The 10,652-nt window shown below is 54.7% G+C and overlaps 1 protein-coding gene across 3 annotated transcripts; it reads right to left on the minus strand.

Annotated features, from left to right (window-relative positions):
• Positions 1-818: 818 nt before the first annotated feature.
• KCND1 (potassium voltage-gated channel subfamily D member 1) lies at positions 819-9,070 on the minus strand. 3 transcript variants are annotated; one of them, XM_025468706.3, is made up of 8 exons: positions 8,829-9,070; positions 6,262-7,510; positions 4,359-4,521; positions 4,170-4,253; positions 3,980-4,078; positions 3,458-3,708; positions 2,050-2,271; positions 819-937 (listed from the first exon to the last, which is right to left on the minus strand). In XM_025468706.3, exons 2-8 carry the CDS (start codon positions 7,380-7,382, stop codon positions 844-846), a joined length of 2,034 nt encoding a protein of 677 aa, XP_025324491.1. In that variant the 5' UTR covers positions 7,383-7,510; positions 8,829-9,070; the 3' UTR covers positions 819-843. The 3 variants fall into 3 exon arrangements, with proteins under 3 accessions (XP_025324491.1, XP_035568272.1, XP_025324492.1); XM_035712379.2 differs by lacking the exon at positions 8,829-9,070 and having other exon boundaries at positions 6,262-8,822; XM_025468707.3 differs by lacking the exon at positions 8,829-9,070 and having other exon boundaries at positions 819-2,271; positions 6,262-8,822.
• Positions 9,071-10,652: the final 1,582 nt, after the last annotated feature.

A 10,652-nucleotide genomic window follows, 5' to 3' on the forward strand; every position in this document is an offset into this window, starting at 1 on the left:
AATCTCCAGCACTGCATTGTAATTGCTTAATTGTCTGCCTTCCATGCTCACTTCTGTCAGTCAGAGACGATGTCTTCTCTGCTCATCTTTGTATCACTAGGGCTAGCACATGATATGCAGGTAATAAAATATTTGGTGAATAAATGATTATTATCTTACAGATCAGCAACCCGAGGCAAGAGAAGGTTTAAATGACTCCCTCACCCAGGGATTGGAACCCAGGTCAACCCAAATCCAGGGTCTGTCTTCTCAGTCCTCCACAGAGCTCAGTAACCCAGGAGAGAGAATGTAGATGTCCACAAGGAAGAGGAGTTTGCCAAACTGAGATTTCCTTCTTCTTTTTTGAGTTCTTTTTTGTAAAGTAAGCTCTAGGCCCAATGTGGGGCTTGAATTCACAACCCCAGATCAAGAGCTGCGTGCTGTAAGCCAGATAGGTGCCCCTGAGAGATGCTTTTAATTAAGATTCAGTTCAGAGCCATTTGCTGTCAGGAAGCCTGGGTTTCAGTTTCCTCTAACCAAGCATATGCCACTCTGGGTCTCAGTTTCCCCATCTGTGAGTGAGAGAGCTGGAGCAGATGCTGTCCTAGGGGCATGTCTCCAGACTTCCTGGCCTGCTTTGCTGGCTGTAGATTCAGTTCTTCAAACCACCTTCTTTTAAGTTCTCCTAGATCCCCATCTTCCAGAACATGTCACCAACCATCGACCTCCCAATACCTGCACCCATACCAGCCTTTCTCCAAGTTGAAAGAAATTGAAACCAGAGTACTTTGAACCCCTCAGCCCAACCCAGCCTCTGAACCCACAGAGCCAGGAGGTGCTCATCCTCATCTCTCCTCTCAGGTTTTATTGACTGATGGAAACTACATCTTTGGCAGCCACCAGCTCCACGGGGACAGTGCTGGGGAACAGGGAACCTGAGATGATGCCTGATTTCAGCCTGAGAGCAGACACAGAATTCCGGAAGGTGACCCGAGAGGGAAAAGAAAGAGGAATATGTGAAAAGGTGTTGTTGGGGTGGGGGAGGAGGAGGAAGAGATAGAGATCAAGAAGTCCCTCCTGCCCTCCTACAACTCCCAGAGTTTGGGAACAACCCAGGTCTCAGCCCCTGATGCTTCTAGACTCCTGCCCAATAACATGGAATCAGGTATGATCTCAAACACAGCCCAGCTCTCGCTGGCTACTAGGCTCTTATCTCAGCCAGTCCAGACTCCAGCCCAACCCAGAAAGGAAGCAAACCAGAGGAGAAGAGAGGAGGAGTTGGAGGTGGCCCCTCTGATTAGGGCAGGTGTAAATACTGCAGCAGACTGGGCAGGGGCTTTGCATAATGTCACAGCAGCAGCTGCTATTGCTCGAGTTTGCTGGGGGCCCAGCAGAGGACAGGGTTGAAGGGACCTGTTTCCAGCAGCCAGGAGAGGGGAGTAGTGTTTGTGCTATCTGTGTGTACTGGGAAAGGCAGCCTGACCCCTGAGCCAAGGCAGGGCAGGGGATGGTGGCAGGTCACTGCTGAGGCCACAGCCCAGGAAGCCTGTGGTTGCATTCCAAGCTTCAGAATCAGGGAGGTGTTGGGCTTCGTGGAGGGTGGGGATGTCTCCCAGAGGCCAGATCAGAGGTGAAGGTTCTCTGAACCCCCAAACCTCCACAGCCCAGCCAGATAGAAGAGGAAATCTCATCCCTCCTTCTCAGGCCAGAGCTCATATATCAGGTGGGAGCCCAGGTGCCCAAGAGGAGCAGCATGCAGGAGGCCAGCTGGGGGGAGAGAGGCCAGTCCCAGTGTGCTGGAGCAAGGAGGCTGGGGGGTGGGGGGGTTTGCTGAGGAAGCCCAGCACTTCAGTGCCCCCTGGAAAAACTATCTGGGGTGGGGAAAGTTTCCCCTTCCCTGGTTACTTCCCCACACAGGTAAGCCATTCCATGAAACTCCATTGCATAGTTCTCAGTGGGGGGCAGAAGGGGTCCCCAGGCCTGCCCCTCTCCGCCTCCCCAAAATATGGCTTTGGAAAGGAGTCCCCAAGAACTGAGAGGGCCCTCTGGATGGGCGGGCCCACAGCTCACAGGGAAGAGATCTTGACAGTCTCTGGGAGGAGGCAAGGGGTGCCCAAGCTGGAGTTCCTGAGGGTGCTGCTGGCCCCACCGCCACCACCGGGGGAGGAAGGTTGGCTCTCATCTGGCGTGTTGGCCGGAGGGGTAGGGATACTGATGATGGCAGCCACAAAGTCCCGACTGTCGCAGTTCAGGTCAAGGCTGTCATGGGGCTTGGCATTGAGGCTTGAGCGGCTGTAGATAAGGGTGGGGAGACACAATCTTCTTAAAAGGTCATCTTAATACTTGCCACAGCAATCATGACATTTATTGAGTGCCTACTGGGTCCCTGACACTGTGCCAAATGCTTCACCTACATCCTCAATTATGATAGTGCCCAGTGAGGGCTCTGGCATCAGGAGGTCCTGGGTTAAAATTCTGGTCTCACTTTGGCCCCTCTAAACCTCTCCTTTCTTTTTCATCTGTAGCATGGGAATAACATGCCCCCTCATAGGGTCATTGTGGAGATTAAATGAGATAGGAAATGCTACAAAGTATTTGGCCTGGAACATAATGAGCACACATGGGAATAACAGTATTTCCTACCTCATAGGTCACTGTGGAGATTAAATGAGAATAAGAAGTGCTACAAAATGTTCAGAATGGCACCTGGAACATAATGAGCACACATACAAAAATGTTCTTTGTTATAGTGACTCCTGACAATGCCTAAATTCTCACAATGATCTATTGTAATATCTACACAACCTTGTCCCTGTTCCTTTCTGGTTTTACTTCCTACTATTCTCCCCCTATCTCACTCCACTCTACTTATAGTAGTTTCCTGGCTGTGTCTCAAACACGCAGACCCATTCCTGCCTCAGGGCCTTTGCACAGGCTGTTTGCTCTGTCTTGACTGCTTTTCCTCTAGATATCCATACAGTTCCTTCCCTCCCCTCCTTCAGTCACCTTGACAAAGCCTTCCCTGACCACACTATTTAAATTGCATCATAGGGACGCCTGGGTAGCTCAGCAGTTGAGCATCTGCCTTTGGCTCCAGGTGTGATCCCGGGTCCGGGGATCGAGTTCCACATTGGGCTCCCTGTGAGGAGCCTGCTTCTCCCTCTGCCTATGTCTCCACCTCTCTCTCTGTGTCTCTCATGAATGAATGAATGAATGAATGAATAGATAAACAAATAAATAAATCTTTAAAAAAATAAACTGTATTATACCCTGTTCTGTACTCTGTCCCCCAGCCCTGATTTATTTTTCTTCTTGGCACTTAACACACTACATCATCTGTGTGTTTATTAACAGTCTCATTCCACTAGAATATAAATTCCAGAAGGTCAAGGTCGTGAAATCTCAGACCCTGCCCCTCCCCAACCCGGTCCATGCTCTGAGTTTCCCCAGGGGGTAGCCAGCAGGTGGGAGTGCTTACCTCTGAGGGGCAGGGCTCCTCCGCAGCCCTGCCAGTGTGTCCAGCTCCTGCATGCTGCCACGACTGACTGAAGCAGTGGAGTTGGCAAGGCGAATGGCACGGCGCTTGGCCCTGCGGGGGCAGCAGGAGGACAGCAGGCTGCCAGGCCCCACTGCCTGGGAGGACACGGAGGTGCTGCGACTGGTGCGGCCCCCCAGTGAGACAGCACCCAGAGCCTCGCTAAAGGTTAGCTCATCTGTGAACTCGTGGCACTGTGGGAAGATGAGAGGCATGGTCACAAGGCAGCACAGAGGAACTGGCTTTACCCCTAGGCCTTTGCTTAGGCTGCTCCTTCCTTTTTGGAAGTCACTCTCACTTCCCTTCCCTTGCCCACCCTGCAAGGCTCAGCTGTACTGGGGCCTCTTCCAGAAAGCCCTGTGTGATTTCCACAAGAAGTAGCCCCCCATCCCAGGGAGGGATCTGGCTTGGCCGCAGAGGAACCCCTCCCTTCATTCTGCCACACCACCTCTCATCAGGCCTCACCGTCGTCTTCTCTAGACAATGCAGGAGGTGGTGATGTTGTTGCTCGAAAGCAGAACGGTTCCGGACACACAGCGCCTGTTCCTCCCCACTGCCACTGTCCTAGAGTGGATGGAGGAGCAGAGGGATGAGGTCAGAAGCTTCCTCCTCCTGTCACTGCTCACCCCCAACCCCAAATCAGGCCCCTCCCCACCTCGAGGCCCCCGTTCTGCTTGTACTGCAGGAAGGCATTGGTGGTACCACTCTTTGCCAACCGGATCCTTGCCAAGCGCACCTTCTACAGAGAAAGGAGAATATAAAGGGTCAGATGGGCAGACACAGAGTGCACTAGCTTGGGGTGTGGGGAATGGGTAACGGGTACAAAGACAGAAGAGGCAGTTACCTGCTGTGCTCGGCGCTTGTCAGCACGCTGGTTCTGGTGGTAGATGCGGCTAAAGTTGGACACGATGACTGGCACAGGCAGTGCAATGACCAGGACACCACTGAGGGAGCAGATGGATCCAAAAATCTTGCCAGCAATGGTGCTGGGCACCATGTCTCCATAGCTGGGGCCAGGGGAAGTAAGCCAAGGTCAAGAAAAGTGCCCACCCACCTGTCCGTTCTACCACTCCATCCCATCCAACCCGATGTACTCTGCGACCCCGGCCAGGCACTGAAACTCTCTGAGCCTCAGTTTCTCTGCTCTGCAAAATGGGGGAAAGACCTCTCTGGCCACCAGTGGGGGTCAAATGAGAAATTGGCCCGTGGCTCCTACCATCTGCTGCCCCCATCTGAGCTGTGCACTGAGCATCTGAGTCAGCTGGAAATCTATTAATACCAAGCAGAGGGGAGAAGGAGGAAGTCATAGGCAGTAAATATAGTCTCCTGGGGAGAGAGTCCCAGCACCACAAGCCAGCTGAGGGGCTCTGAATCTCGGGAGAAGTGCTCTGTTAGTTTTGCTTACATCTGTCTTGCCTTCTCTAAGTAGGACCCCATCTTATTACCCCAGAAGAAGCCTTGAAATTGTTCTCATATGAAAAAAATAGGGGGGGGGGAGCCTGGAAACTCCCTCCTCCTTTTTTCCATGCCACCTCCTCTCCCACAGAGATGGTACAGTGCCAATCTTACCAACTTGTTTCACGGGGTCGGGGTGGGGAGACCAAAGCTCAGGGAGGTTCCATAACTAGCTCAAGATCACACAGCATATTTTTGTTCTGACCATGGGACCAGTTAGATTCCCCCCTCCCACCCTGCAGGCCCAGCCTCCGCAGTCCCAGCCTCTAAGGCCTTTGCTCAGTCCGTGACCCCCCCTTCAGAATGGCTGCTCCTTATTTCTTTGTTTTGACTCATTTAGAAGTCTCTCCAACTTGGCCATTTCTGGTCTGTGATGTGTCATCTCAGACTGTGTCCTCAACTATGAGACGCAGGCAGCTGTCCACCCTCCTGGGGTTGTTGTGAGGACTCACTAGGGTAAAAGGCATTCCAAGACCCAGTTCCAACCCACTCTCAGGGCTCACTGTCGATCCAATTCTGAACCTTCGACTGGAATTAATTTCTACTCCTTAAAAACCTCGAATCAACTTTTCTGTACTTGTATTAAAGCACCAAGCAAGCCCCAACTCATCCATCCAACAGATCCTGAGCAGCAACTGTACACCTTACCTCAGCGATGGAAATTTAGAGAAGGATTGCAGTATCTGCCCTAGACAATGTCTTTAAGAACAACATGAGTTTGGTGATTCCATTTGATGCCTTTATCCCAACTGTTCCCTCTCAAGGATCAACACTACAAAAAAATAATGCAGAAAATACCTCATCCTGGAGCACATCAAGAATCACAAAGCCACAGAGGTAGTACCCCATACAGCGGATGATTCTGGATGTTTGGGAGACATGGGTCCTCAAGATGGGAAAAGGAGGTAATGGAAAGCCAGTACCTAGGTATCCTACAACAGAAACTTTCAGAGAACTTTCACAACCATGACGTCACCAAATCCCCTCTAGATGATGAAGGGATCATCATTTCTCATTTGACACAGGGGGTAAACAGGTCCAGAGAGAACAAGATCAACAGAAAGAGTGCAGCTAAGAACATCCTTGGAACCTGAGTCAACTGACCTGGAAAGGGAAGGCATTGCCAGAGTTGCAAGGGTTTTGGAGATTAGTCCAACTCCCTCCATTTTTAGAGAAGAGCGGACCGAGGCGCAAATGGAGAAAAAGCGATAATTTATCTAACCTCTTTAATCTTACAGAAAAAAAGTGAGTGTGTAGCTGATTGGGCAGCTCCCAACAGAGTCTGCACTCACCCAAGTGTGGTCATGGTGACAATGGTATACCAGAAGGCCGCAGGGATGCTAGTAAAGTTGGTCTTGTTTGTGCCCTTCTCAGCATAAAACATGACAGTGGCGAAGATGATGATGGCCATGGTAAGGGAAAAGAGGAGAAACCCCAGCTCAGAGGCACAGCTCTTAAGTGTGTAGCCCAGAATCCGCAAGCCCTGGGAATGCCTGGAGAACTTGAAGATACGGAACACCCGGAACACGCGCAGGGTGACAAAGGCACCCGAGACGTCCTCGTTCTTGGGCACAAAGAGCCCAATGTAGTAGGGCAGGATGGCCACCACGTCGATGAGGCTCATCACACTCCGCAGGAAGCGGCACCGGCTGGGGGCGGCGAACAGCCGCAGGAGGTACTCGCCCGTAAATATGAGCACACAGGCCGTGTCCATGCAGAAAAAGGCCAGGGGGAAGCGGTCGCCGCAGGGCTGCTCCCTTGGGGGCCGCCGCGCGGGCCCGCGGCACGGGATGGTCTCGACCACGTTGGCAATGACCGACACGGCGATGAAAAAGCCCGTCACATAGTAGAAAACGAGGGCCGCGGTGCTCGTGTGCGGGTTCTCGAAGGCCCGCCAGAGCCGCTGCCGCAGGCTGCTGCCGGCCGGCAGGGCGGGGCCGTCCCCCGCCTGTTCGGCCTCCTCATCCTCCGCCAGGCGCTCGGCGTTCTCCTTCTTGCGGTCCCGGTACTCCTCGAGGCAGCAGTCGCCCACGAGCTCGGGCACCAGGCCGTAGAAGGCCAGCTCCTCGTCGAAGGCCTGGATGCACTCCTGCCGCGGGCAGTGCAGTCGGCCCGTGCGGTAGAAGTTCAGCACGTGCCGGAACATGTCCGGGTCACGATCGAAGAAGTACTCGCCAGAGTCGGCGTCATAGAAGAATTCCTTCTCCGAGCTGCCCAGCAGTGTGTCTGGGTAGCGGTCCAGAGTGTTCTTCCAGGTCTCAAAGCGCCGTCCGCTCACGTTCACCACCAGAACCTCATCCCCTCGGGAAGCCTTCACTCCCGGTGCAGGGGGCAGGGGCTGCTGGGCCAGGGGCAGCCAGCCCACGGCAGCCGCCCTGGCGAAGGGCAGCCACGTGGCCACGCCCGCCGCCATCCTGCCGCTCCCCAGGCCCACGGAGACTTGGGGGGTGGCCTTTAGGAGAGTGTGGCTGTCTCCAGGATGGTAGGGGCTTGGAGAGGCCCTGGGCCACTCGCACAAGCAAACGGGGGTGTCTACAGAGGCTGAGAGGAACCAGGAGGGACTAGAGAGACGGTCAGGGGCTTGGGGGGCATTTAGCTGGTCTGAGAGGGACTTGGGGGACCTCTTGGGGGACCTGCCTAGAAGGGGCTAGGGGGCATGGGGAGGAGCAGAAAAGGGGCGCCTAGAGGGGCCAAGAAGCGTCTGAAGGAGTGTTTGGAGAGACTGAGATGGCTCTAGAGGGCTCAGCAGTGTGTCTGCAAGAGATCTGGGGTGTCTTGGGGGGCAGCAAGAAACCCCAGGAAGTTGTCCACACTCTCGGGAGTTCTGATGGCAGGTGAGACTGGGACCCCTTCGTGGGCTTGGAGAGGGGACAGAGGCAGCCACAGAGGGGTAGAAATGGGACCAGAGGTGTTTAAAAGAGGCCGAGAGTGTTTGGGGGGGGTTGTCTAGAGGGCCTGAGAAAAGCGAGGTAGCTCTTCCACACCCTCAAGACTTCTAGGGAAAAGATTAGGGGATTGGAGCTCCCTTGTGGTTTCAGGAAAGGGGTTCGCTCTCAGAAGAGGTGGCTATAGAACCAGGAGGTTGTAAAGAGGCTGCAAGGTGTCTTGGGAGTGCCTGGAGCTGCCAAGAATAGCCTGAGGGGGGGGTGTCTACACTCTACAGGAGTTCTGGGGAAGGAAGGTCAGGTGAAGCCCCCTAGGGGGCTGGAGGAGAGAGTGGGGTGTCCAAAGGGGTCAATTTGTGGCTAGGTTATTTTTCAGAGACTGAGAGGTGTCTGAGAGAGAGAGGGGTATGGGGGGGATTTGCTGAGAAAGTCTAGTCCATCCTCTCAAGAGTTCCAGGAGGAAAGGGGCCTGAGGAAGCCCCCTGGGGCTCAATTGGAAGTTGGGCACAGCCCCAGAGCATCCAGAGGATGGATAAAGACTAGGAGGAGGGGGTTCCCCCCCCCAAATGGGTTGGAGAGCGGGGTGGGGTGTTGAAGAGAGTTGGGTGTGTCTCCAGAGAGGGGGGGCTGATGGGCCTTGCGGGAGGAGCAGGGGGAGGCCTGGGGGGTGGGGAAAGCTGCGTCCCACCGTTAGGGGCTGGTCTGGGGAAACCACACCCCGAGGGGCTGGCGGTGTGTGCTGGGCAGTGGCCGGAGCAGCAGCGGCGATAGAAGAGGAGAAGCAGCCACAGCCAGGCCCGGGAGAGGAGAAGGCAGCACAGGCAGGGGGAGGGGGCTGGCTCCCTGGAAGGACCAGGTTCAGCAGAACCCCTGGGGACTATCCCAGGACAGGCTGGGGCGTGGGGGCTGGCCCAGGGAAGGACAAGGACAGCACTGTTGGTGGCCCCCTCCCCCTCCCCAAGGGCCGTCCTCACCTGAGTCCCCGCTGCAGCAGCGGCCACAGCGGTGGGGCTGGGGGTACCAAACACCGGAGCTCCTGCCCCCCTCTGCAGAGCTGCCCGAGTTCTCCTCCTCCTCTGGTTCTCTCTCCCCGCCCCTCTGAGTTCGCCGGGAGCTGGAGAGAGGCAGGGAGGGGCCTCGTGGCTCCCAGAGCCCCCTCCCCTAGGACAGCCTGAGAGGGACCCTGGGGAGACTCCGCCTCCTACAAAGCTGGTTGGGCCTCAGTCGCGTCATCTGGAAAATGGGGGTGGCAGGGAGCTCTGCCAGTTCTCCCCACCTCCTTCCTGGACTCCCCCCTCTTCCTGCCCAGCGCCTACCCCCTCTGCCCCCAGGGGCCCCCACCCCCACCCGTCTGAATCAGCAGCACTTAGCAGATCCGATCGATGGGGAGGCGTCTGTTAATGGCCCCAGAGCGGAGTGCCATGGGGAATGATGCAGCGCTGTGTCCCCTCCCTGCCCCCATGCAGTAGAAGGGCTGGAGAAGGGGGTGGATGGAGGGACTGGTGGGGGCATTTCTCTAGATGGCCAGGACCCCAAAGATTACTCCCTGGGTGTGGGGGCGCGCGGGTTAGAGCCCAGCTCTGACCAAGACTGTTGATGTGGGAATGGAGCACCATCCAGTTTTCACACAGGGAAATAGGGAGTAAAAGGAGTATGAATGGGGACAAGCCAGGATGGGGACAAGCCAGGTCCCACCCCCATACCGGGTTCTTTCCCAGGCAGACCCCTCTCTGAGGGGGCAGTCTGCCTCATCCATCTGTGTCCAGGAGCCTTGACTCAAGTCTTGTCCCCTAGAGGGCTCTGCTCCCAGGTGCCACAGAGCAATGGGTACCCAGTGCCTCAGACCATGGGTGGGTCTGAACCCCAGCTTTGCTACAGACTTGCTGTGTCCTTGAGCAAGTGACTTGCATTGCATCCTCAGCTGTCGGATGGAGTTACCCCAACTTGACTGCCCCGCTGTGGGTGGGTGGGGGCATTAAATGGAGTGATGTGAGAGGGGATGGTGTGGGGCAAGGCACACAAGGGAAGCCAAATTTTTAGTAATTAGAGGTGTGGTGAAGTGGGGGAGAAATAAGGCAGGACCAGTTTTCCCCTTTCAATCATCTACCCACCCACATAATCTTTGGTTTGCTCACTCATCACACTCCTGTTTGACCATTTCTCCATCCTTCTGCCCACCGCCTACGCATCTATCCATCCATTTTCCCACCCAGACAACCAATTGCTCTACCTATCCCCCTATCCACCCATTCACTTTTCCATCTGCATATTCACCCCACCCACCTATTTGCCACCCTATCCTTACATATCCCCTGCACCCATCGATCTGTCCATCAATAGCCCTGCCCATCACTTATTTACCTACTCTTTACTCTTGCTCATCCATCCATTCATTCTCCTGGCCATCCATCTGTCCACTTATATCTCCGACCTATTCATCTATCCATTTATTCATCCAATCACCTCTCCATCCATCTGCCCATTTATTTCTCAACCTCTCCATCATTGATCCAAGCAACCTTCCACTTATTTATCCATCAGTCCATCCAACCACTTATCCTCTCATCTGCCCAACCCCCTCCTCCACGCCCATACCCCATACACATCCACCCACATACATATTTGCAGGTATTTCTGTGCCAGTCAGAGGGATGGGCCCACAGTAAATGAAGACAGTTAACAGAGGGTAGGGGAAAGAGTAAAATCGCAGCTGCAGACCTCCCTCCCCATTCCAATGGTGTGACCTCCCCATCCCCAGCACATCCCTCCTGGTTGAAAAGAATGAGAGTAGACAGTCC

The sequence above is a fragment of the Canis lupus genome, chromosome X, assembly GCF_003254725.2.
Source record: "Canis lupus dingo isolate Sandy chromosome X, ASM325472v2, whole genome shotgun sequence".
NCBI classification, from domain to species: Eukaryota; Metazoa; Chordata; class Mammalia; order Carnivora; family Canidae; genus Canis; species Canis lupus.